Below are 27,978 nucleotides of genomic sequence, written 5' to 3' on the forward strand. Positions count from 1 at the left end.
CCTCGGACTGCCTATGGGACCCGTGCCGGGGCTGGCTTGGAGGAGCGATGTCTGAACCGATAACGCTCTGCGGGAATTTATATCAAACTTCGGGATATAAGGGTACCCGCGGGGAAGGTTCTGCAGGGTGCGACATACCTGGGGTGATGCGCCTCTTGCAGTGCAGGAACCCCAGGCCCGCTCTGCTCCGTCGGAGGCGACTTTTCTTGGGTGGAAATTGTTAAAATCATCTGGTCTTCTAAAGAATTATTGGAAACTGAAACATTTCGGGTGTCTGTTTAACGGCAACGAGCGCCAAGTCAATGAAAATGTATGAGAATGTGTGGACCCTTTAAAGCAGGAGAGGCTGGCAATGGGCTGCTGGGATTTACCAGCCCTTACGCCATCGCCATAATCGTGTTCGCCCCCCTCCTTGTTCCCGTACGCAGACGCTTGTAAACACTTTTTGTCACTCTACTCCTTTCAAGTCGTTCGTTAAAGTTTCCGTTCCTGCCATATAACTCGCACCTGGCCCGCACTTGAAATGTTAACCCTTTAATAGCCCATCAGATATGCTTAAGTCACCTGCATTCAAGCAGAAATATCAACCATAACATACTGGTGGCAAAGGAACCAACCAGGAGGCTTATACACGATCACACATATCACCCTGAGAATCTACCCCTTCACCCCGAGACCAGGGTTCCCAGGTATGCTGGCCACCAGGCAAACAGAGGGCCAGCGCCTGCGACCTACCTTGGTTGCTGGTCTTAAAGGACCGATGCTGTTTTCACACTTGCAGTTCATTAGTGGTGGGTAGGCTGGGTTGGCGCACACCTGTGACTTTGTCTCTTTTGGGGGTCGCACATTTTCACGCGTGGCTGACAAGCAACACCCACCCAAGCCTGCCCAAGACAAAGTAATTAACCAGAAGGTTCAGGAACCACCATGAATAATTCACTCAATTCTGTTTGATATAAAGTTGCAACACCGTGTGTCGAAAGTCTTGATTCTCAGGGCTACGGTCCATGCGAAATGCCCAAAGTGGGCATCATCACCCGCGTATAGACGAGGTAGAGCCTTGGCAAGGAGAGCTGTAATGTCACAACGCCGCTCCAATGACAGCATGTGACATCACACATGTTTGCCTAGGGAACCCCAAAAATAGTAAATCTGCATTTTACATCAGCAAACCCAACTGTGGACACAAACGCACGGAGGGGCTGGGGAGGAAAAGTTAAATGGTCTCAAATAACATTAGCGTGACCCTTGGTGTTATATGTTGTAAATATGATATATATATAAAATTAAATATATATATATTATATATAAAGATAAGATGCCAAGTTTTATTTATTTAAATCCTTTAGAATCCATGTATTTTTTGGTATTATCTAGGCGTAATTATTAATTACAACATAATATTTATAACATTTTATTTTTAATAAACTTTCTTAAAAAATATTAAAAAAAACAGGTGCTAATTTATTTAATTTCTTAACGCATGTTGGGAATATCACAAATTTACCACTTGCTCACCCTTCTAAAGCATTTAGACCTTCCCAAAATGGCCGCCCTTCTTGGACGACAGGGTAAATGGCTTTCGACCAGAATGCCTCGCGCATCACGTGTCACTTTGGGGCCTGTGGCTGAGCTGCCAATCACATCTGCCGTGGGAAGTGCCTGTGAGGGTGGGCGGAGTCGGTGGTTTACGGTGGCCCCCCGGGTACATTCCGTTCCGCTGGTGAGCGCGCACGTCACATCTCAAGTAGCTCTCCGCCCTGGATTGTAGAGAGGAAACCGGAGCCGGCGAGACAGGTAAGGGGAATAACGGGAAGGCGGCTACGGCGTAGTTTTGCAGAGAACGGACTGGAAACACCCAGCCAGACGTGACTTTGTGCTCGGTACCGACGATGACCCGGGGAAGAGGGCAGTGGGCCCGGACTGGAATGGAGGATGAGCAAGGACTGTGCAATGCCACATTCCAGCTGGTGGTGGAGTGCAACACCCATCATCCTCAGCCAGCTACCTGCAGTGCATAGTCCATCATGAGCAGTGGAGATGCTCAGGGGCCCACCCATAGGGACACATTCCTGGCTTCGCAGTGATTTGGTTCTGATATATGAAGGGCTAGGGAGTGCTAACCTTATGTATGGACTACAACTCCAATCATCCCCAGCCAGGCTTTTCACGGCATGCTGGGAGTTGTAGTCCATCAGGAGCCTGTGGCTGATCCATGGTCAGTTGTCCCTCAGGATGGTGTTGGGTGGCTGGCTCTGGATAAGCAGGGTTGGGCCCATAATATAGAAAGCAGCCCTCGCTGGGATTAAGGATCTGTCAGGTTCTGATTGGTTTTCATTGTTTTGGATCAGCTCACGGTTTGGAGTTTTTTTTATTATTAAATATTTTTTTCTCTTGAAATTCACGTTAGATTTTGCTGTAATCTGCTTTTTTTTTTATTATTCTATGTTTTGGTCCCGAGCCCTCCGGCTTGTGACACCGGGGTGTGGAATGTGGGGCAAACTGTTCTCTGTGGCCTTGGTGTTGGGTTGGTCATCGCAGCGGGTCTGGTTATTATTATTATTATTATTATTATCATTTATTATCATTTATTATTATTATTTATTATTATTATTCCACCTTCCGGCGGGTTTAGCCCTCGTGCTTCAGCTTTCTGCTGTGGCCCTGCGTCCTCGGCGGGTTTCACCTTGGGTGGGGTTATTTGTATGATGGGGAATGCTGGCTTGGGTTCTGCGGGTAAGATTGGGTCTGGATCGGTAATGCGGTGCCACGGAAGCCATAGTGAGCTTTGATCGGGGGGGGGCTTTTGGATGCTAAGCCGGGATCTTGGTCCTTTTGGATCTGGGATGTGGTTGCCGTGGTGATGATCCGGTTAATAAGCGATTCTTCTCGCCTCCGTGGTTGGATCCAGTTGATCGATGCTGTGAATTCCTCCGGACCCCGTCCTTGCATTCCATTCCCTCGCTCCGGGGGTGAATTTATAGCGTCCCATTCATCCCCCCGCCTGACCTTTACTTACCGGCATCTTTATTGTGCGCTAGAATGCTAAATGCCGCTTAACCCTTTCCGTGCCACGGCGGCCAGCACACCGCTGTTAAGTCTCTGCGAGGACCGTGTATCTCGTCATCTGATGTGACAGCTGCAGCATTTTATTTTTTTCCCCAATATTTTATTTTTTGTGTATTTATCATAAAATATTTTAGGCTTTATATGTAATTTATTGCGCTGCGGTCATCATCGCAGCCGCCGTAATTCCAACATCTCTCCGCCTCTTACCGTACCGAACTAGTTTTTATTATTATTTTTATTTTCTCAAAATATCAATTCAAAATAGAAAAATAATAATAACAAATCCTGTAAATTCATTATTAACACCTTCAGCACCACAACGTGAGCCTTTAGCTTGGTATTTTGTCCACTTTTGAAGAGTAATATCAGTAGATATTACTTTGAGTGTAGTGGATGCATGGAATTGACCTCCAGCAGATAGACAGGCATAAGGCTATTCTAGATATGAGATAAGGCCAGGGATTAATGGAAGTATTCAGAATCTGAGCAGACTAGATGGGCCGAATGGTTCTAATCCGCCGACACATTCTATGATGCGGACACCGGACGCCTCTCGGGTCTCCCGGTCACATAAAGTAATAGGACGGAGTCCTCGCGGACGATTGGTCCCTTATCTCGGCCTCCGACAGGGTGACGGCGGGAAACCGATATGCCTGGCGGTGTTGGACTGGATTTCCAATAATATAATATTTATATTCTATCAACCCCCCCTTGATGGGACCGAAGTATATTTATGACATCACTGTGAGCCACCGTATGCAATAACTTATTTGCATATAGTGTCAGGTATGATGTCATATGCGGCGTCAGCACGGTTTTGCTTCTTGACGTTTGTTTGTAGTCCTGCTGCAGCGAGATATAAACGGTTATCCGTGTTCCATGTTCACAACGTAAACCCTGTTTAGGTGGCAGGTTCCCTTTTATGCGGACCCCTTAGCCCCGGCACGTGTATGTTTAAAGCGATGACCTCCTGTGAGTCCTGCTTTCAGTTTGTTGCACCCTGGGGGTAGAGTGACCCCCTGCTGTCCCCCAATACATATACATTGAATACATTGGTGGTCCGTTGCTATTGTATCTGTATGGTTTTTCCCAGCAGCTAAGGGGTTATCTTGATTGCTAATGCAGTGCTACCCCCCATCCCCCGCTGCACTGCATGATCCTGGGAAATTGATTGGTTAAAATTACAGGAAACGGATCCAATCCTCGCAGACGAAGGGTCCGAGCCGCCGCTGAGACCCCCCCTCAGTCCCGAACCTGCGCTGATACCATCGGTAGCCCAGGGCTGGCATTTCCAGGTCCGGGACTCCCAGTGAAAGATCTGCTAACCTGCTGCTGACCTCTAGGACCAAAGGTGGACAACCCCCCCCCTTAAACCCTATGGACCTTTTTGTAAATCCGCCCCTGTGTTTATTTACCTGATCCCCTCCCCCGCCTACATTTTCTTCCTAGGGTAAGAGCTCGGGGGTCCTGCGCGAGTAACTCGGCTTATTCCGTACATTTCAGCAGAGGATCTGTTTCCTTGTGCTTATTGTAAGAGAGTGGGAGGAAAGTAGAAGAGCCTCCCAGCAGAGGTGGTAGAGGCTAATACAGTGAGGGTATTAAACATGCATGGGATCGGGTAATATAATAATATAATAAATATATAATAATGCGGAGCGGCGGTGGGACCTGTCTGCACGCAGATCGGCCGCAGCGCTGCGAGGGAATAATCCTTCCTCTTGTTCCGGATCCTGGAGTGATCCGCCTCCCAGCAGGGCATGCTTTGGCTCGGTTGCGTTTCTGGCTCCCGATTCTCCAGAATGTACGATCGCCGGGACGCTGCGGCTGTTACGGAAAAAAACACATTTCTGCCAAGACGATGATTTCCCCGTTCTTACCCAGAACCCCGGATCTTATCATCTCTGCTCTGCAGTAATAAGACATAAATAATAATATTATTATTGGTCAGCAGTGATTAGTTTGCCCGTGTTGAGCCAGACCACAATATAACACAAGCTCACGAGCATCTTTCCGCGCGTTCAAGACTTTATCTGGTGCGTAATCTGAATAATGGTCTTGTCACCGTGGCAACTAACACGGTTATCAGCATTCTGTTGGTTGCCCCGGTGACACCACTTATTAGACTTTGCACCAACAGGGGCACATAACCGGTTAACGTAACCGGTGTAAGCGTGTCTAGCTGTGTATTGCGAAATCCGTGGCCACGGCGTGTGGCGGCATCACGCGGCCTTTTTTCTGGCTCAGTCCCTCCGCAGGCTGTTGGCACGGGTGGCCCCTCGGCTGTTATTTTTACATTAAGTGCCGGGAGATAAGACTCTTCCCGCTAAGCCCACCCGGCGTTCACGGAGATCCGCTCTCTGATCCCTTCCACCAACACGGCACCGCCGAATGACAGCGCCGCCGGCTGCCTCCATTTGTTTTTTTTATTCCTCCCCTGATGGGGATTCAGTAATTGAATTTGTTCAGATTTTATGTCCGTGCGGGAGGAGAAACTATCAGCCCCAACGCTCTCTCTGTTTACTTCCAGATCTGAGGGTGGGATTGAGCGGGGGGGGGGGATCCTGGGGGAGCGGGGGGGACCCGTCTCATAAAAGATCCTTCTGTAACCCTTTAATGGCCGTGTCCCAAGCTGATTGGACCCTATGAAGACCCATAAGGACCGCGGACCCCTCCTGGTTTGTTGGAGATCCGGATTCTGCACCGGGGGTATCGGCCACCCTACTCCCCCTACCGTCTATGACATCATCAGAAACTTAGTATTATCCAAGGTTAAACGTATTCAAAGACCCCCCACGTGTGACATCACATTTTCTCCCTCCTACTGCCCTTTACCCCTTTAACATGAGCGAACGGAGCTCCCTTTATCTGCAGACTTGGACCCGCCATCGCTGTCAGTCATGTGATATTTTGGGTGACTTTCCCGGCTCAATCACCACACTGAGCTGATGCTTTATGGCAATGCTAATGAAGTCCGTTCCTCCATAGACTTTCATTAGTCAGAGAGTCCAGCTGGGTGCTTAAGACCGAGTCATTCTAATATACCCAATACAAGTAGATCAGAGTATGAATCAGGCGGCCCTTTTATACAATATTATAATTTAGTTCAAATATCTATCGATGATTAAGAAAAGTCTCTGCATCCCGCGTGGATCGTACCCAAACGCACTTCCTTTATTCACAAATAAAAGCCATCTTTGTTCCAGTGGAATGGAGCAACATGCGTGACGCCGCGTGATTTACATGGGGGGTACTGTGTGATTTGGGGGGGTGATCGCCTGATTTTATACAGCCTTTGATCAGGAGAGTTCGGAGGAGGGTGAAAAAAATAGCGAACGTTCTGCTAATGAAGTCCGTTCCTCCATAGACTTTCATTAGTCAGAGAGTCCAGCTGGATTATTGAGACCGAGCCATTCTATTGTCCCCCACGGGCAGTATGCATTTTTTTTTTTTTTTTGGAGAAATTATTTTTATCCGGTATTAGTAATAAAGGAATTTGGTGACGGTTTCTGTTTTGACGGATCTGTAAGAAAACGTATTCTCATTATTTTAAGCCCTTTTTATGTTCTGCTGATTGATGTCACGTCTCCGGGGGGGGGGGTCTCCGGTTAAGAGCTTCACGAAGCCGGAACGTTTAGAGATTAGACGGACGCGGGCGCTTAAGATCTAATGTGTTCCCGTCTTCTGGATGCTCGTTCTAGGTTGTCATGGTGATCATGGCGTTTCGGAACATTTCCTTTCAATTTAGAACGAGCTGGAAACGCGGCGATACTTTTAGGGATGTAGAGGTCACCTTCACTCCGTTCCGTGTTGCTTTATGGTCTGTGAAACGCGTTGGGGTTTTACTAGATTCTAGGTTAATGATCGAAATGCTTTGTGCTCATTGGTCGATAACTCGCTCTCTCTTAGACACAGAGGGTATTTTTATTAACCCTTTGAGTTTTAGAATTTCTTAGTTCCCCCCCCCCATCCATCTGAAGTTAAGTACCTTTCTTTACTCTCCATTAAGCATAGACTTTTTGGGCAGATAAGACCCGTTTGGCGCATTACTTCCGATGTAAGGACTGCAACAAGTCCTTGGTCTCGTCTTAGATGCCAGATAGCCGTATCTCTATCCCTTGCGGGTTTAAATATCCTCACCCTCTACTACTTCTGTTGGGAGGCTGTTCCACGTATCTACCTCTGACCCTCTAGCATTAGATGATGGCCTCTCTTTCTGGCATTTCTCCTCTTTTGAAATAAACGTCCCTCCTGCACTTTTGTTAAACCCCTTTAAAAATTTAAATGTTTCTCTCCCATCTCTCTCTTCTCTCTTCCAAGCTCTCCATTGGCCTGCCTTTTTTAACCCTTCTTTCCCATGGGTACATTGTTACCCCGTAGGGGTGATGTCGACATATCATCGTTGATCGTGTTGCTTTCCCATGGTCACCTCTACCTGGCCATGACGTTCCGTGCCGTTTCAGCAGGCTTTAAAGCCCGTTGTTTTTGGAAGGTCTCCGAGGGGTTAACTTCCGCCACATGCATTTACATAGTGTTTGGGGGGGGGTGTTGAATATTTTGATTCTCGGTCGTCGCCAGCGTTGCCCGGAGTCTGGATTGTGTGCGGCGTCCGCGTTGTCGGATCTGCTCAGGGAGATTTGGGCTGCTGGGCGTGCAGTCTGTCCTTACATATGATGCGATTCTCCCCAAAGGGACGGAGTCACGGAAAGCGTCTCAGAAATAATATTCAGCCTTATTTTGGCTACCGTTTCCAGCGAGAGGATATTTTAAATCGAGAGGTGGCATTTTTGGGGTTCTAAGATTTTTTTGGGTTCTAAATGAGGTTCTAGGTTTTAGAAGGTCAGATATGCACATTAAGGCGCTTTCGTGGTGATCAATTTTTTTATTTTTTTTTCTATAATTCTGTTTTTTCTCTCTCTTTTCAGATCATAAGATTGAGGCGTCCATCAAACATGGGAAACCAGTCGCGTTTCACACTCTGCTGATACCCGGACAGCGCTGATCTCCATCAACATTAATCTTGCTTAAGGCGTCTCGGAAAACCCCCGATTTCTACTTGTTTTGCCCCGGTTCTTACGCTGCGAACATGTACGGAAGTTCCCGGTCCGTCGGAAAGGTGGAGTCCAACAGCCAGAGTCCCGGCCGTTCTCCGAGGCTCCCCAGGTCGCCGCGCTTGGGTCACCGGCGCACCAACAGCACCGGGGGGAGCGGAGGAGGAACGGCGGGGGGCGGCAGCGGGAAAACGCTTTCCATGGAGAATATTCAGTCGCTCAACGCCGCTTATGCCACGGCAAGCCCCATGTACCTGAGTGACCACGAGAACGTGGGGGGGGACAGCCCCAAGAGCACCATGACCCTGGGCCGCTCTGGAGGGCGGCTGCCCTACGGGGTGAGGATGACGGCCATGGGAAGCAGCCCTAATATCGCGAGCAGCGGCGTGGCTAGCGACACCATCGCCTTCGGCGATCACCACCTGCCGGCCGTCAGCATGGCGTCCACGGTGCCCCATTCTCTGCGGCAGGCCCGGGACAACACGATCATGGATCTGCAGGCCCAGCTGAAAGAGGTCCTGCGCGAGAACGACATTCTGCGCAAAGACGTGGAGGTGAAGGAGAGCAAGCTGAGCTCGTCGATGAACAGCATCAAGACCTTCTGGAGTCCCGAGCTGAAAAAGGAGCGGGCCCTGCGCAAGGACGAGGTGTCCAAGATCTCCGTGTGGAAGGAGCAATACCGAGTCGTTCAAGACGAGAATCAGGTGAGGGTTTTTTTTTTTTCTCGTTGTCATGGTATTGCCCCAAAAAGCTGATCTTGTTGGTAAATAAGCAAATGTAACCGCCCCGGAGCTATAACTGTGCTGAGTTCCCGATGTGCCCGGCCGGCTATGATGACCCTTTAAGGGACAGATCCGATCGTGTTACCCATTGCTGTTTTTTTTAAGGTGCTGTTCCACTTAGACACAACATTAATTGCACTCTTGAGTCCTGCCGGTCTACGTGAAAGACCCATGGGGTTTGATGGGGATGGGATGGGGACCCCCCCCATTAATAAATATTTTTCTTATAAAGTGTACTATTTAAATATCTTTTAATTTTCTTGTTAACGCTCTCTGTGTTGCTTTGCCGTTAAATGCTGCATTTAGTAGTTGTGGTCCGTGGTCCGTCACCCAGCGGGGGATGGATGTAACGTCTCCCCGTTAATGATCCGCTATGTCAATGCTCGCCACTCCGAAAAACAAAGGGTGCAATTTAACTGCCAAAGCGAAGAATCAGGGGGGCTGCTAATTAACAGATTACAGTAAACCACCGGCGCTTCCTAATTAAGCTTGGCGTTCATTAGCGGGCGTCTGAGACGGCGGGAAATGGACGGCTTCGGCGAAGGTTAGCGGAGAAGCCTCTGTGGTTAAAGTCAGAGCGCTTCCTGATCCGCAGAGATTTCAAGAAACCGTATTAGTCCCCAAAATTGTGTTTTTATTTCCGAACGCTGGAGTTCATTTGGCGCAGGCTGACGCCGATTTGGATTACAGTGCGTGATGGTATATGTGGGTGCTACGGAGCTGAAACAACCAAAAGCGAGCCGACGCCGTCACTTCCTTTGCCCCGTAGGTTTTAGTTTGTTGCTTCAATCTTTATAACCCCCTAACTCTGGCTAGTATAAAGTGCAAGCTCTTTGGCGAGCAGGAGGTTCGGCCTAGGGGCCCAAGGATAGAGGCAAATGCAACGGGAAGGGGGGTCTGGTGTATACCCCCTATTTACACAGAGGAAGAAAGTCATAGTTTAAAGGGGGACTCTGGTATCGTTTACATTAAAGTGCTTGAGTGTTCCTTTAAACATCTGGGGTGCACCATTTAGCTAATTTGCCCCCCGTGACTATTTCTACCTATGAGCAGTAAGAACTTTTCTGGCCCATCACCGTAGTGACGTCTTCGCTGTGATTATTGTAACGCGTGTAGTGTAAATAAAAAAAACAAAACAAAAAACCCAAATGTAAAAATAAATAAATAAAAATAAAATATATAAATAAAAATAGTAAAATTGTTGCAGAAACGTTAGGATTAGGACGCGATACTTTATGTCTGGAGAAGAAAGAATAGGTATTGCCATCCCGTTTAACCCTTTAGTCCTTTCTAGAGAAGAAAGCTCTAGAACGATACTGCAGATTTTGAAGCCAGGGGAATAAAACTACACAAAAATGTTAAAAGAATAAATAATATAAAAAAATATATATACTAATGATTCTTCAAATACCAAAAAAAACTTCCCGGGTTTTATTTTTTGCATGAATTTGGCGTTCTTGAAGTATCTAATTAGAAATGAGGCAAAGCATTTCCCCCCCCCCGGTGGCTTCACTCCATTTAGCTTTATTTTTATTCTGCGGCCAATCAGCGGCTGGCGGCGGTCTCCGGGGTACGACTTTAAACATCGTGGGTCCCCCGGCAGCCGTTTTCACCGATTTACGCTCATTCAGAGCAGGGATTTTCAGCTTAGTATTCCCAGAAGAAAAAAAAAATATTCAAATAAAAATTGGGGGGCTATGTACTAAAATAAAATTCTGGTTCACCATTTGAAAAGTGGTCTTATCGCTATGGGGGCATTCCGTTGGTTGCTATGACAATAAGACCAATTTTTCACCAGAATTTTTCTTTTTTTTATTTTATTATTATAACCCTGTAATTTATAAATGTTACTGCAGACGATAAATGGTTAAGGGGTTTTATAAGGAGATATCCCCGGGATCACCCCTTTTCGTTTGCCCTCCTTTTGTATATATTATTCCTCCCCGGTGGTATACTAGGTATGACGTCTGCTTCTAGATGCTTGAACCGAAGGCCATATGTTTTGCACACGGCTGGCGTTAACCCCCGGAGCTACGTATGGATCTTTAAACACTGAGACGCTTTAATGCACAAGAGCCGAGCGCACAAAGACCCTACTCAGTAACCGAAAGGTGCGGGTAATTCGATCTAGAGGTTCCCCGGCTCGTGACGTGGCCGCTTCGGGACTGATGAGATACATATACATAGATTGTAAGCTCCTTTGAGCAGGGCCCTCCTCACCTGTTGTTTCTGTAAGTCAAATTGTTATGTTATATACTACTTAAGTCCTGTCTGCCCATTGTGCAGCGCTACGGAATTTGATGGCGCTATATAAAACTAATAATAATATATATATATATATAAATATAACTTTTTCTGAAGCCCCGCTGAAGAAGAATACCTTTACTTTAAGTAACCCAAACCATTGGAACTTTTAATATTTATTTAATCTTTAAAAAAAAGCTGCAGCCCTACTACTTCAGCTGCCCTCACGCTGGAGCTGATTGGAGGAAAATATAAACACGGCTGCTGCACGGCTATTACACACGTGCAGGTATAGCGTGTGCGTCCTTTGCTGTATAATAAAATGATGGAATATTCACCAGGAATATCAGAAAAGAGAGAAAATCCCGCCTCGTGTAACTTACGTTTTTTTTTAATTGGGGCTTCATGACTCGCGTGTGTAAGAGCTGCTGTCGTTTGCCCCCGGGGGCCGCGGCTTCAGGCGGAACAGTTGGAGGATCAGCCGTGTGGATCTACAGCAGAGTTCAGCCGTATGTGGACCGAGCTGAGCGTTCGCCGATTATCATATCACACAAAACGTGCCTCCCCCCGGGACCCTCCATACGCTCCCGACTCAAACGGCCCCCCGCGGCCCCTTTTAAAGGGGAAGTCCTATGAAAAAAATAATTTCCCAAAATCCAGCGCTGTATACACCACACTGAGCTGTTGCTTTATGGCAGTGCTAATGAAGTCTGTTCCTCCATAGACTATCGTTAGTCAGAGAGTCCGACTGGGTGATTAAGACTGAGTCATTCTACTGTTTCCCGCAGGCAGTATGATAAGGAGTCGGGGTGTATGTCTAGTATATTGGGGCTCAGAAACTGGAGCGAGAACTGGCTGATATGCAGCTGCCTGAAAATATTAAACTCAATTACACTATACATTATGAAGGGCGCTTTTACATAACTCCCCATGGCCAGTGTCAAGGGGGCTTCGCTCTCCTTCCAAATTAACCCTTTCTGATTCAGCATCTAGTTGAAGATCATCTATATATCCGTATACAAGCGAGGGCCACGGATAGGGCCGAGCAGAGAAATGTTTTCGGCGCCCCCCTACACACCTGTTAGCGTTTAGATGCCGCTTGCAGGGGGTACAGATGGGGTAGTTGTTGGATCAGAGTGTAGAGACAGATGCGCGGGGCACCTGGCTGTGTTTATGGGGCAGATTTCTGTTTTCCTGCCTTTTATCTGTAGGATCCGTCATTCTTGGCCCGCTGCGTGCGCTTAGCCTTCCTGTAATAAAAAATACATTTAAAGGGGCCGTTTAATGCCCCTGACAGCCCCCTGAAAACAAAACCATATTAAGGTACCCTGCGGATATTCCATGTCCATTCTTTGGGGTCTGACGATTCAGAGTGCCCACCCACTGCGTCCGCCGAGCCAACTTGGGAGCCCACTGGTGTGCTGCATATAATACTGTATACAGGGGGTTATATTACTGTATACAGCGCTGGGGGTTATATTACTGTATACAGCGTTGGGGGGTTATATTACTGTATACAGCGTTGGGGGGTTATATTACTGTATACAGCGCTGGGGGTTATATTACTGTATACAGCACTGGGGGTTATATTACTGTATACAGCACTGGGGGTTATATTACTGTATACAGCGCTGGGGGTTATATTACTGTATACAGCGCTGGGGGTTATATTACTGTATACAGCGCTGGGGGGTTATATTACTGTATACAGCGCTGGGGGTTATATTACTGTATACAGCGCTGGGGGGTATATTACTGTATACAGCGCTGGGGGTTATATTACTGTATACAGCGCTGGGGGGTTATATTACTGTATACAGCGCTGGGGGTTATATTACTGTATACAGCGCTGGGGGTTATATTACTGTATACAGCGCTGGGGGTTATATTACTGTATACAGCGTGGGGGGTTATATTACTGTATACAGCGCTGGGGGGTTATTACTGTATACAGCGCTGGGGGTTATATTACTGTATACAGCGCTGGGGGGTTATATTACTGTATACAGCGCTGGGGGTTATATTACTGTATACAGCGCTGGGGGTTATATTACTGTATACAGCGCTGGGGGGGTTATATTACTGTATACAGTGCTGGGGGGGGTTGCTCAGGAGGAATAATTCCCCTTTTAGAACATTGCTAGACCTATCAGTCAGATGCAGTTTTCGGGGGGGGGGGGGCGCGCATGTTGATCCGCTGAAGCTGGGCTCGAGGCTCGTGTCGAATTTCACAACAGCGGGTAGTGATGAGTCGGGTTGACGAGTTTCAGGTTGATGAGTTGGGGGGGGGTGATTGATGAAAGTGTTTACCCCGAGGCAGCGGTTTCTCTGCCGTCTCCAGTTACCAATTTCTTTATTTATCTATGAGTTTTGCGGACTCCCAGGTGGCTGACGGCCCGGGGGCCGGTCGCAGTGATCTCCGGAGACGCCTTACATACAGATTTACCTTTACATTTATTTTTTGCTGTTTCAGTTTGATTTCTGCTGGGGAGCTGCAGGGCTGGAGTAACGTCTGATGTCATCATTAATGAAACCGTCGTACAGCGCTGCAGAATATGTTGGCGCTATATCCACCCATACGCTCGATAAGAAAACTTATCGTGGGAGTTCCCTCTATAAAGACAGACTGTTTATACGGTCTCTCTCCCAGCGAATGTCTCATCGCATTCCTCTGCGCTCTCGGGGGTTTGGAATCTTCTGTTTTCGGGGTACTGCCCTGCAGGCGTCCCCCAAAGAACACGAAGTGATATCAGACAGGAAGGAGCAGCCAAAAAGAACGCGCGTCCACCCAAAATCTGCGTATTGTATCAGTCACATTTAGATGCGTTTAAGGTGCTGTTCCACTTGGACAAAGCACTGACTGCGCGGTTAGATAACTCGATAGACTCTTTCCCTGCCCGGTAACATTTTGGCTCGTGTGTAATTTTTGTGCTCCAATGGCCCTTTATCACTCCCATCACTCCTGGGTTCCAATGGCCCTTTATCACTCCCATCACTCCTGTGTTCCAATGGCCCTTTATCACTCCCATCACTCCTGTGTTCCAATGGCCCTTTATCACTCCCATCACTCCTGTGTTCCGATGGCCCTTTATCACTCCCATCACTCCTGTGTTCAGATGGCCCTTTATCACTCCCATCACTCCTGTGTTCCGATGGCCCTTTATCACTCCCATCACTCCTGTGTTCCGATGGCCCTTTATCACTCCCATCACTCCTGTGTTCCGATGGCCCTTTATCACTCCCATCACTCCTGTGTTCCGATGGCCCTTTATCACTCCCATCACTCCTGTGTTCCGATGGCCCTTTATCACTCCCATCACTCCTGTGTTCCGATGGCCCTTTATCACTCCCATCACTCCTGTGTTCCGATGGCCCTTTATCACTCCCATCACTCCTGTGTTCCAATGGCCCTTTATCACTCCCATCACTCCTGTGTTCCGATGGCCCTTTATCACTCCCATCACTCCTGTGTTCCGATGGCCCTTTATCACTCCCATCACTCCTGCGGTCCAATGGCCCTTTATCACTCCCATCACTCCTGTGTTCCAATGGCCCTTTATCACTCCCATCACTCCTGTGTTCCGATGGCACGTTGTGTTCCCTGATCCAATTTTAAGTTTAAAAGGCTGATTGATCATTAGAAACCCATTTTTGTAATTTTGTTTCAGCCAGAAATCTCCTCGTTTTCCCTGAAAGCGGCTCGGAGTACAGGATAGTGTTTGTCAGAAGCTCTCATGCCCTTTTAACTCCTTCTCTGCTGGAGGGAATGCTCCCTGGGTTTCTGGCAGGGAGACGTTGGCGTGGGAGTTTAGCAATCTCATGGCTCACGGTGCTGCTCAGGCTTATCATACAAGCTGTTTCACCGTTTAGCAGATTGTCCCCTCCTGTCGCAGACGCCGCGTACGTTCCATACGCAATCTGTGTCCCCCCCCCCACGCACTTATTTATCACGGTTCTGGAACACGGCGGCACCTCCAACCTGCCATGTTTTTTTTTGTCCGACTGTCATGAATTTTTATATTTTTTACTGATAAAAAGAACAGCCCCCAAGACGAATTAATAGCAGACACCGGTTTAACGTTTATAAATGTGTTGCCAGTCCTTTTTATGTGTTTTAGAGTGGCAGCCATCTTTAATACGTGCCTCTGGACTTTTCGGTGCCCCACCCTGTTAAGTCACATGGTCCATTTAGTTGAAGCTGATTGGCTCTCACAGATGGGTAGGTAGAGGGTCTCCACATTTAACTGGCCGGAGTTATTGTAAATTCTCCTCCAACACGGCCCCAAATAAATAGTCCTTTCTCTGATGCCAGTTACCCCGCAGAGAGGCATGGGGTGCGTGCCCAAAGTGCCCCTAGCATTGGCTTTTGGTTTTAGTCTTGGCCTCGTGACGTTCTCTGTTCCAGTAAAAGTAGTTTCTGTATCTTTTGGGATTTGTTTCAGGAGGCGACATGCGTGTGCTTGTTTCTCAGGTTCCAGTTCTGGCGTGCTCCGTATGTGGCGGGTACACGTGTTTCTGGCTGCGGACGGCGCGTGTCGGGGGAAAAGGCCGCCTTTCCCAGGGATCTGCGCTGTGATGCTTTGGAGTAACTGAGCCGGCCCTAGGGTCGTAGTCATTGTTGTCCCCCAGCCGGCCCTAGAATTGCCCCCCCCCCCCCCCCGGCCCTAGGGTCACAAACCACATATCCTCCCCTTCAGCTGACTCCAGCAGGAGGTTTATCTAAGCAACCCCCCCAGCCAAAAATCCTTTTAAGTTCTAATTGGATTCCTTGAGCTAATCCAATCCACCCTTCCGATCTTCTTAACCCTTTAAGAGTCGACTCTTCTGGGTCAAACGTATACATCTCGCTCCCTTTAACTCTTTAACCACCAGGGTAAGATTGTTTCTAGAACTGAGAGCTAAAATCTGGTTTTAGTGAATCCTACCCATCGGCAAGTGTTACTCACATAGAAACATAGATCGGCCCCATTCGGCCCCCATCCAGTCTTCCCTTCTTTCTGCTGTAAAGACTTTAATCAGTCGTTGGTCTCGTCTTAGATTCGGGAGCCGTATGTCTATCCCATGCATGTTTAATACCCTCACTGTATTACCCTCTACCACTTCTGCTGGGAGACTGTTCCTTCTTTTTACCACCCTCTTTGTAAAGCCTTTGACCGTCCGGTTTCAGATTATGGTCTCTAATGTTTCTCCTTTGAAATAAACTCTCTTGTAAATAGAATGGCCAATAACTACCCTTTTTAATGGAATACGTCTCATACCAAGTTCTTTCCCTCTCCAATCTCCCTTATATCACACCTCTCCACCTCTCTATTAAGATCCTTCCGGGTCAGGGGTCACACAGGAGTAAATACAGAACCTCTCCCATCATTACCAGACAGTGGAAGGCTTGGCTGGCAGTGCTGGGAGTTACAGTCCAGCGCCGATTTATGTTGGATACTCTTCCGTGTTACATCTCTCTAGACCCCAGGAAATAACGGGTTAAATAGACAAAAGTGAATTCTGGTGCAAAGTTTTTGATATAATCATATCACCATAGTAACCAGGAGGATATTCCAGTGACCAGCGACATTTGACGTGTTGCTATGGCGATAAAACTACTTTGAAAACTTTTCTCCTTGTGGGAGGGCTAGCGCCCATTATCCTCAGCCAGGTTTGCCACCCCTCGGTGTACGTCCTGTAGAAGGTCTCGCCTTGGGTGTAGGGTCTTTGGGGGGGGCGATAGCGTTAACCACGTCACTGCCGCATGCAGCGTGTTTCCAGCTGGCGGTTAGGCAGACATTCCTGCGATTCCTGCACTGCTGCAGCTGGTGGGGGGGCATTACACCCCCCCCCCCGGCTGAATGAGTCACTGTGCTGCTTCATAACGACCCGCTAATTGTAGTAATGATCCCGTCACACAGACACACAAAGCGGCCCCGGCCGTGACAGGCGGCCCCTCTCTGCAGCGATTGTCGCGCTAGAGAGTTGGCTGCCGACCATGTCCCTGACTTAACACTTCGAAAGCCAGGGGAAGCCTTACCAACCACAAAGAGTTAATGACATCTGTAAAGCGGTGCTCTGTCTCCAGTGCTGCACCTCTCCTCTCTTCCTCTCATAATTATATAACGTAACAAGTCCTCGCTTTTTTTCCTTTTGCTCTCTCCTTTCCTCGCTCTTTTTCCTCTAGGTCTTGCTCTTTTTGTTTTCCTCTCGCTCTTCTACAAACATTCAGGGTTTAAAATAATATTGGGGATTGGGGGTCACATGACCTCATATCGTTATATAAATAAAGGATGGTAATAATAATAATAATACTGAATTTGTTCTTGTAGCCGGGGACTTTCTTTGGAATATTGATTTCTTATAGGCTGTGTAGGATATTTTTTAATGTTTCTAAATATCTCTGAGCCTCATAACCCCCCCATTAAATTAATCATATTTAATGCTGGGATACAGATTTGTGCAAAAAAAACAAAAAACTGAAAGCATTAAAATCCTGTATCTGCCGGTCTCTGCTTATTCATTCTTAGTGTTTGGAATCTGTAGCCCCAGAAGGGGATGGATTAAAACTCCCAAGATCCTTCTATTTGCCTGGTAGGGGATTGTGGGAGTTGTAGTTTAAGGCCTACGGCATCATACTGAATGACATTATGAATGGAATTATACTCGTCGCTGATGTACATTGTGGATCCTTTCTCTGTGCAGGTACTCGGCAGTTACTTGCTTGGCCGGTGTATTTTTACAGCGTTATTTCTGCTGCCAAACATTCCATTCTTGTGAGTTTTATTCCGCTGGTGAACGCTGGAAAAATACCGTATAAAATCTCCTCGATCCGATTCACTTTCATGTACAGCGAAGTCCTTCGTCTACCCTCCGATCACAGGGTCCCTAAAGATGCATTCCAGTATACAGCGCTGGGGGATATTAATGTATACAGTGCTGGGGGTTATTACTGTATACAGCGCTGGGGGGTATTAATGTATACAGTGCTGGGGGGTTATATTACTGTATACAGTGCTGGGGGGTTATATTACTGTATACAGCGCTGGGGGGTTATATTACTGTATACAGCGCTGGGGGTTATATTACTGTATACAGCGCTGGGGGTTATATTACTGTATACAGTGCTGGGGGGTATTAATGTATACAGCGCTGGGGGTTATATTACTGTATACAGCGCTGGGGGTTATATTACTGTATACAGTGCTGGGGGGTTATATTACAGTATACAGCTCTGGGGGATATATTACTGTATACAGTGCTGGGGGTTATATTACTGTATACAGCGCTGGGGGGTTATATTACTGTATACAGCGCTGGGGGTTATATTACTGTATACAGCGCTGGGGGTTATATTACTGTATACAGCGCTGGGGGTTATATTACTGTATACAGTGCTGGGGGTTATATTATTGTATACAGTGCTGGGGGTTATATTACTGTATACAGCGCTGGGGGATATTAATGTATACAGTGCTGGGGTTATATTACTGTATACAGCGCTGGGGGTTATATTACTGTATACAGCGCTGGGGGTTATATTACTGTATACAGCGCTGGGGGATATTAATGTATACAGCGCTGGGGGATATTAATGTATACAGCGCTGGGGGCATTAATGTATACAGTGCTGGGGGGTTATACTCAAGTTTTTTTGACTTGCAAGTAATTGAAGATAAAACGTTTAATCTTAGGGCTATTCTCAGCAAACGTACTCTTTGGTGACCCCAATATATTCCTCTTAGATCCTCATAGGTTTCAGGGCGCTGTAATCAGAAGAACGAGCAGTAAGTCAGAGCCTTTGCCTCGCGTGAACCTGTCTGCCGACTCCGCCGGCAGTCAGCCCGGGACATTATGTATTCTGTCTGTGTCGCTGAGTGAAGCTGAATGCCGTTCAGTAGCCCCTGCTCACCATCCTCCTCCTGTCTCCCCGCGATTCCCGAGCCTGGCCGCCAACGCAGACATTGTGCCCCCCCGCAGACGGGCTTATTGTCCCCCCGCGTGATATGTGAGCTATTGATTGGTTCGGAGGTGGTGGGGTTCTGGGGATTCCTGGCATCTGCTCGGGTTTTGGGTGAGAGATACGCAGCGCCATGGAGTCTTTAAACAGCCGGCTACTGATATCTGAAATACGGAGCCATAAATTCCCCCCCCGTCTGCAGCATCGTGACATGAGAAAAGCGTTCCTTTCGCTGCTCGCTTTATTACTCAGAGCTGTACAAATAAAAAAGAACACTTGCCTGAGAACCTTCCTCGCGCTTTAAAGAGGAACTCCCACCATTTTTTTTTCCATTTCTTGTAAAAAGCATAAAAATACATTTTCAAAAGTTGTCGTTTCTGCATCAGATAATGGTTTTAGGCCTACGGGTGGCGTGTACCTTTTAACTGCAATTAGTAAACATAATGAACTGATCAAGATCTGTTCCAGTTGAGTTCTGTTGAAAATGAAAATCAGGGGAAGTTTGTGAAGAGCGAGGTTTTTGTTTTTTAGGTTGTTCAAGGGACGCTCTAGCACGATTTTCATGTTAAATGAGTATCGGAGTCCACGTCGCATGGACTCCGGTGCATTTTACGGCATTCAAATCGGTCCAGGCATTCCTTGGTTATTGGAGTTGGGAAGTTCTACTTCTGTCTCCTTTAGCTCCTCCCCCAGCTGCCTGGACTGGAAACAGGAAGTGTACTTCCGTATGCTTCTTGCACATGCTCTGTACAACTCCCATTCTAGTCAATGGCAGCTCAACTGTCATTGAAATCAGTGAGCGTAGGAGCAACCAATTGCATAAATGTAATTGGCTTATGGTCCAGTGACCTCATTGGGAGCGCTACTGAGCATGTGCAAGAAGTGTACTGACGAATGCTTCCTGGTTTTAGTGGAGGCGGGGGGGGCATGGAATGGCTGGGTCCATTGCAGGTCTGAGTGACGGTAGTTGTGTAGTGCGGGTTGTTGACCTTCTCGTTCTTCTTTTTTCAGCACCTACAGATGACCATCCAAGCTCTGCAGGACGAGCTGCGGATCCAGCGGGATCTCAACCAACTGTTCCAGCAGGATAGCGGCGGTCGCCCCAAAGACTCCTTCACCGGCGAGCTGACGGAGGAAAACTTCCGCCTGCTTCACGCCGAGCACGACCGCCAAGCCAAGGAGCTCTTCCTGCTGCGCAAGACCCTAGAGGAGATGGAGCTGCGGATCGAGACGCAGAAACAGACGCTAAACGCCCGGGACGAGTCCATTAAAAAGCTGTTGGAGATGCTTCAGAGCAAAGGGATCTCCTCGAAGCTGATGGAGGAAGACCACGAGAGGACGCGCAGGCTGGCTGAGGCCGAGATGCACGTCCACCACCTGGAGAGCCTCCTGGACCAGAAAGAGAAGGAAAACAGCATCCTTCGAGAGGTATGGAGGGATCCGTTAATACATTTCTAATCATTGTGCGGGGTTTCTTTACTTGTCTAGACTGGTGAATATCTTACATTTAAAGGGACAGTTTACAGCCTCCCTTTATTAAAGTAATCTGAGTAACCCTAACCCTTTAACGTCCGTTGACGGGTCGGGCACGTCACGCAAAACCAGTCAGGTGACGACCAATGACGTGCCTGGCACGTCATTTTGTTAAACAAGCTTAGAGAGTGAGCCGGGGGTCCCTTTAAGAATTATGTAGCTGCGGGAAATAATTTTCAGGGGCTCCCAAGCTATGAGCCGCTGGTGGAGAGTCCTTTTATCTGCAGAGTATCGCAGGGTGCAGAATATTGTGGCACTCTATGGGTAGCAGCTGCACCGGCATTAAATCGGTTATTGATTATTATTGATTGATTTATAAAGCGCCATAAAGGAGCCCTGGACCTATAATATACCGTTGGCCGTGAGTTGCGGCGAAATTCCTCCGTGGCCGGTGGTTACAGGGTCAGGGTGCCAGCAACGCAGGGGTTAAAGTCCTACCCTGCGCCACACACACACAGGCGGCAGCTTTCCTGTTTCCACAGCGACGGTTGCCACGGCAGCCGCGGGTGTCAGATAAATGCTCCTTCCCCTTTTGCTGTAAATAGCATGTGCGGGGCAGACCGGGAGGCCTGAGAGAGGAGATGCGGGGGGGGGGGTATCTTCCTGCGCAGGGGCGATGGAGGCAGACGTCTGTTTAACCCTTTGTGCGCCAGAGAGCGGAACACCGCCACACCTTAGACCTATACTGTTTTACTCGGTCTTACAGCTCTGTAAACTAATTAAACGCACGCAACGGCCCTTTGTTATTAAAATAAACAATATATATTTGTAAAGATGGCCGCTTCCGTGTAAACTTCCTGTTCTCGGGATCTGTATGATTATTCCTCCCCATTAAGTTATCTCTGCCCTGTTGTTAAGTTGCCGATCGTCTCCACAGCAACTACACTGATTGATAAAAGAATAATCGATGGCACTTCCCCTTGAAATCTTGGCTACACTGGGTCTCTTTTAAAGGCTTATATACCAAATCTGTGCTTTTTTTTCTACAGCAGTAAAATTCTATACTTTTATAGCTCGCTGGTTTAAAAATCTACCCCTTTAATAACGCAGGGTGGGCAATACAAGCGATAAATAGTAGATGTGACTGCTGCCATCTAGTGGATACAGAGGAAATTTCTAGTCTTATATAATGAGACAGATAAGCGTCTATACGTGATGTGTATACATGGTGTTAGATCGCTTTGTCCAATATATTAATGTTTTTAATTCTTCTAAGGGGACGTTGCATACAAATAGATCTCGCTGATCATAAAGCCCGGTGCTGTATACAGTAATTTAGGACTAAAACCTGGTTTTATCTCCTATTCTTTCAATAAACTTCCTTTTATATGAAGAACTGGAGGCGGCCATTGCTGTCAGTGATGCGATCTTTTGGATGACTTTCCCGGCTCAAACACCACACTGAGCTGATGCTTTATGGCAATGCTAATGAAGTCCGTTCCTCCATAGACTTTCATTAGTCAAGGTGTCTGGCTGGTGATTAATACTGAGCCATTCTATAGTTTCTCACAGGCAGTATGATAAGGAGTCGGGGTGTTTGTCTAGTAGACTGGGCTATACAAATAAATTATTAACTTGTATTTTGAAGGCATTCTTATTTTACAGCGTTTTTAAACACCTCCCTGAAACCTTTGCACAGTACTGTATATATGTGTACGCGTGTGTGTGTATGTATGTATGTATGTGTGTGTGTAATATATATATATATATATATATATATATATATATATATATATATATATATATATATATATATATATATATATATATATATATATATATATATATATATTACACACACAGTTATCTTTGCTGTATGTAGCCTAACACCTGGGAGTTGGAAGCTATTTTCTGCCCCGGGGAGGGGAGAATCGGGATCTCTCCTGGTAACCGATCTAGAGAGCGCGGAGTGCATTGCGTCACCCTGTGTGTGAGACACCGAACGCTCCGCTCACGGACCTTTAATGGGTCAGCTGGCTCAGCTCTGCGTTCTATCGCTAGCTTTCTCTGCGTTAGCAGGAACTCCTCTTATCTGTTCCGTTTCCTCATCTGCAGGAGATGCATCGACGCTTTGAGAACGCTCCGGATTCCGCCAAGACGAAAGCCCTGCAGACGGTGATCGAGATGAAGGTACGCGGCGTTTAGCGCGCCTGGCTCTTTTTACCTGCGTTAGCGGCTTCGGCAGCACGATCGGGAGGAAGCGCGTTACTAACGGGATGACTTCCCAGCAGGACCCTATGGGGTTCAGATTGTGGAAAGGGGAACCTTTGGTTGTATAAGCATGTAAGGAACAAAAGGCTCCTGAGATGCCCAGCCAACACCTTGCTAGCTGAGCGATGGCTGTATTTTATATTTGGGGTTTAGTATTATCATATAATGGTGTGTATAAAGCAGGGATTGATTACATCCATTATGCACTCTGATATACGCACTATTTTTTATGCCGCTGTAGTCGTTATAAATGAGTGTTCTGTTACCCAGTCAATTCTAGTCCTTGGTAATTGCATGCGCTAATATTTAAATCGTGACCCTTCTGCCCGCCAATGGAATCAGATGGCTAATGTAGCCGTAATACAGCCATGCATGGTTGCTTGCTCTTCGACCACCGTTCTCTTGGGCGCTCTAGCATCCCAGTAGGGCGCCGATTGGTACTTGGGCGTCTTGATGCCCCCATTTGGGTAACGGTTGGGTCAGTGGTCCTCAATTGTCCTCCTTTGCAGGATTCTAAAATCTCCTCCATGGAGCGTGGCTTGCGGGACCTGGAGGACGAGATCCAGATGCTGAAATCAAACGGCGCGCTCAGCACAGAAGAACGCGAGGAGGAGATGAAGCAGATGGAGGTCTATCGCAGCCACTCCAAGTTCATGAAGAACAAGGTGAGCCTTCCGTCGTGGTCTCCTGGCACATCCACATCTGTAGACCAGGAATCGAAGGGCTTAGGTTTTTGCAGTTTCAGGGCCGTTTCCAAATATAATTATCTTTACGAGTAACCCTCTTAATAAATGTGTTTGCCTGTGATAAAAAATACTGCATGCAAACAGGATTTCTCACCTGAAAGAAGGACTTTCCATTAATCACAAGAACATAAAAAGTTTAGTTCCATGTTATTGGGGATCTCAAAGTCCCATCGAATCCCTCTCCCCAAATACTAAACCTTTCAGCAGCCGCTCATGACCTGTCAGGAGCTGAAGATATTCTTAATGAAGTCACCTGAGTTCAAGCAGCTATTTCAGATGTGATGTAGCAAAGAGAAAAGCAGCGCTTGGGTTTCTCGGACGACATTAAATGATTTTCTGTTATTTTGCGTTAACCATCTGAGTTCTGTAGCGGTGCGTGAAGCGTCGCTGGGCGGTTAAGTGGTTTATAACACGGCTGATGTCATGGCAGGTAGAGCAACTGAAAGAGGAGCTGAGTGCGAAAGACAGTCAGGCGGATGACCTGAGGAAGAGAGTGTCAGCTCTGCAAGCCGAGCTGTCTGGCGTAAGGCTCGTTATTGTGTGCCGGAAGTTTCCTTCTTCTCCGGCAGCCTCTATCACTGACTTTAACTCTGGCTAACATTCTACCTGTCAGTGTCTGTCTAACCTTCATTAACCTCTTCGCTCTCTTAAAGCATCTTCTCACGGTTACTTTATGTATTCTATATCCGCCCCGAGGAGCACTGTGCGGTCTAACGATCAATATAGATTGCTAGCTCTTTGGGGTACACAGTCTGCTTACCAAGCCCACGTCATAACAGCGCTGCCCTCCTTCACTGCTCCAGCCGATATCCGAGTTTCTCTTTAAATTCTGGTGGGGGGAAGACTTGGTTTGGTTTTCTGACGGTGGATTTAAAGGGACGCGTGCCTTAAAATGAAAAAGGGTCATAACCGTTCTCTGTGTCGCTCTCTCGGGTTTATTCACCAAGCTGCGTGTTTTTAGGCGAGGTGAAACATCGTTTCAAGTAAAGTAACAATGCTGTCAACAATAGTTACATGTTAATAGTTTATTTTTATCGTTTAACAAAATGCAAAGTGAGAGAACAGAAGAGAAATCTAAATCAGATCAATCTTTGCTGTGGACGCCCTTTGCTTTCAAAACAGCATCAGTTCTTCTCGATACACTCACACTTGTTTAAGGAACTCAGCAGGTTGGTTGTTCCAGGCATCTTGGAGAACTAACCGCGGTTCTTCTTGTGTGGATTCGGTCGCAGCCTAGAAGAACTGAGGCTGTGTTGAAGGCAAAGGGTGGTCTAATATTGATTTGATTTAGATTTTTCTTCACTTTGCATTCTGTTGAATGATAAAAATATGTCTATTTTAGAAAACAATACTAAAGATATATAATTACAATAAAGGAAATACAGATCAAAAGGAATGATGCTTGTCCGTACCTTGACAGACCTAGAACCCGATCCTCATGGAAGAGAACGTTTTTCTATAATGTTTACAAGCACCTGATCTCTTCGTTTTAAGGCATTGGCGTCCTATTACCGCAGCTGTGATTAAGGCGCTGGCGTCTTTGATAGCCGATGTATAATCCTTCTCTGTGACGCCCCTTACAGATCGGGCAGGTCAAGCAGGAGCTTTCTCGCAAGGACACGGAACTGCTGGCCCTGCAGACCAAGCTGGAGACCCTCACCAATCAGTTCTCCGACAGCAAGCAGCACGTGGAGGTCCTGAAGGAATCTCTCACCGCCAAAGAACAACGGGCGGCCATCCTGCAGACTGAGGTACACCGTCCACGGGGAAATGGGGTGCATTTTACTGAGAAGCCGAGGGGCTTTTTTAAGTACGTGTGGGTTTGGTCGTAAAGTAGGATGACCGGTAACGTGAGCCAGAAACTGATTTTATGTAGGAACAAGAGCTGTCAGAAGAGGTTATATTAGAGATAGTCAACAGAATCCTCTTCTCTGGTGAAACTACAAGTCCCATGATTCTCAGCATAGCATGGGCACCTTATGATACCTTGCCAGACTTCTCAAGGTCAATGTGAGGGTTGTAGTTCCGCACCAGGTGGCTTTGTCCCAGGCGCCGGGATCCAGGTATCTGTTTTTTGTTTATAAGAACCCAAAAGAACATGTAAGCCACAAGGAGACGGCTTGTGTGGGATGGACTTTTAATGGGTCAGTTTAAGAATTTACTCAGTTTAATCGTGATTATGTCTCAGGTGGATGCGCTCCGGTTGCGCTTGGAGGAGAAGGAGACCATGCTGAACAAGAAGACTAAGCAGATCCAAGAGGTGTCGGAGGAGAAGGGTACCCTGTCCGGGGAGATCCACGACCTCAAGGACATGCTGGACGTGAAGGAGAGGAAGGTCAACGTACTGCAGAAGAAGGTAGGTTGGCCGTATCTTCCTCGCGACCCGGCGCCGTGGGAAACCTCGAGCTTCAGATGCTCATTGGGACTCTCCAAACGTCAAGTTCTTCCCAGACCCTGTGAACGCATGGACTGTAACGAGCTCTTTGCGTACTTGCGATGAGGTGTGTAATGTTATCCCATCCACTAGGTGTCACTGTTTGAACAGAGGTAGTTATTTCATCCACAGACTCGTGAGAAATGTATCTGCTTCTACCTGTAAGCCTTCGTGGCTTGTTTTAGTAGACGTCGCCCTGACTCACAAGCGACTGATGGTCAGATGGTTCGTCATGGAAATGATTAATGAATACACGCTACCGTTCAAAAGTTTGGGGTCACTTAGCAGTTTTCCCATGATCCTCCGGGAATAATCTGAAAGATTTGTGATAAGAAGAAATTCCCCTGTCTATAAAGTGAAAAGCTTCTTGCGTCATTGTCTTTACTGATTGATTTAAGCGATATCTGTATCAGATACCTTGATTATGTGCCTACCATGGGGGAATCTGCATGATTATTCCTCCCCGTTATATTGCCTGTGATCTGTTAAGTCGCTGATTGTTTTTGAGGGAGGGAGAGAGCTTCCGAACAGGACAAAGTATTAGATCGTGCCTTTTGGGTTTTGCCATCTTCTGCCACTCGGGTTGCCTGATCTTAAATAGCCCCGTCTGCCTCCGGACGAGCTTGGCGGGCGATCCGACTCTCCTGTTACCCAGCAAGTCCCGACCTGCATCCGACCGCACCGCTTAACAACCCCAAAAATTCTTCTGTACGAAGCCGCTGACCTGGAACAGTTGAACGGGGTGAAGGAATAGCAGAGACTCGGTCGGTCTGTGTTCGTTGAGACGCTTCACCGACTTCACGTGTCACGCTGCGACGTACTTCGTCTCTTTTCACCGCTCCGCCACCCCCCCACCCCCCCCCCCCCGGTTTCGGCTTTGATTTTTCAGGCGCTCGGACGCTTTGATGCGGACGGTCTGCTGGAGTTCTAGTTTAATAAATCAACAAGCCGGTCTTGGTGTTAAGTTAAGCCGCTCCGTGTGCCCCACTCCGCGGGTTAAATGCCGCTAGGGCCGCGATAAAGGATCCCGATGGGTGTAGGCGCATACACGCGTGTGGTGATGGAACCTTGAGAACCATTAATGGGTTAAACGATCGCATCCCCAAAAGTCCCTCCAATCAAGTGAAATGTAGCATGATTTATGGAATAGAGGATTCCCAGCTGAATTCAGTAGGAGCCGTTCTGCTCGATCAATAATCAGTCCTTGGTCTCATCTTAGCCATGTGCCTACACCGTGCATGTTTAAACCCCCCTGCCGTATTAAGATGTACCACCTCTGCTGGGAGACGCATGTTCGCCAGGATCCCCTCCGCTTGCCTTCTGGGCTGAATGAGTTGGCGTAAATCGCTAGGACTTCTGGTCGGGTTCAAATGACCATCGTACGCGGCTTCAGACCTCTCGGCCGGTGCGAATAAGCCAAACTGGTGGTAACTGATACAGGCAAACATGTTCCCGTGGATAGGTATCTGTATATAATAACTTTTTTAGACAATGATGTCCTTCGGTCACCCCCCCACACACACTCCATACAAATGAGCGCGTTCTTCCCCGTCTGGTCTGGCCGGGGGGTATCTGCCCGCTTTCTCGTTTCCTAAACCATCTTTTCAGCTGCGGAAAAAAAAAACCTCATCAGACAACAAACGTCGCCTGTCTCCGGGGATCTCCTGATCGGGTTTTTTTTTTCCTGCTGAAAAGGCTTATTTTCCGACGATGGGTATTTTTGGCGTATTTGGGATGTTGCGCACAGAGGAGTCTGTGATCGGACCACGTTGCGGGCAAAACAGAGATCGGTTAATTAGAGGGCATCTAAAGTCTCGTCGCAACAGGGGAGGTGTGTTTACCGAGGCGCTTTAACGCTCCCCTGTGCCAAGTCGGACTAACGCGCCCCCGGTTGGGTTTGCGGCTCGGAGTCCTGTTTCTGGGGCAAGTCGCAGCCGCTAGAGGGGAATTCATCGAAAAAGCCGTCTGCCGG

At 47.5% G+C, this 27,978-nt stretch overlaps 1 protein-coding gene across 10 annotated transcripts in view; it reads left to right on the plus strand.

Moving 5' to 3' along the window:
- The first annotated feature begins 1,666 nt into the window (after nt 1-1,666).
- Nucleotides 1,667-27,978, plus strand: part of ERC1 (ELKS/RAB6-interacting/CAST family member 1) — an 80,430-nt gene continuing 54,118 nt past the window's right edge. For 6 of the 10 annotated variants that reach the window (XM_053462657.1, XM_053462661.1, XM_053462658.1 and 3 more), the window contains exons 1-8: nt 1,667-1,797; nt 7,992-8,821; nt 20,094-20,510; nt 22,671-22,745; nt 23,336-23,491; nt 24,003-24,095; nt 25,156-25,323; nt 25,761-25,928. In XM_053462657.1, the coding sequence (XP_053318632.1) occupies nt 8,153-8,821; nt 20,094-20,510; nt 22,671-22,745; nt 23,336-23,491; nt 24,003-24,095; nt 25,156-25,323; nt 25,761-25,928 (1,746 nt within the window). In that variant the 5' untranslated portion in view covers nt 1,667-1,797; nt 7,992-8,152. The remainder of the gene's footprint in view (nt 1,798-7,991; nt 8,822-20,093; nt 20,511-22,670; nt 22,746-23,335; nt 23,492-24,002; nt 24,096-25,155; nt 25,324-25,760; nt 25,929-27,978) is intronic. The other 4 variants (XM_053462659.1, XM_053462660.1, XM_053462665.1 and 1 more) reach the window with 1 other exon arrangement.

The sequence above is a fragment of the Spea bombifrons genome, chromosome 4, assembly GCF_027358695.1.
Source record: "Spea bombifrons isolate aSpeBom1 chromosome 4, aSpeBom1.2.pri, whole genome shotgun sequence".
NCBI classification, from domain to species: Eukaryota; Metazoa; Chordata; class Amphibia; order Anura; family Pelobatidae; genus Spea; species Spea bombifrons.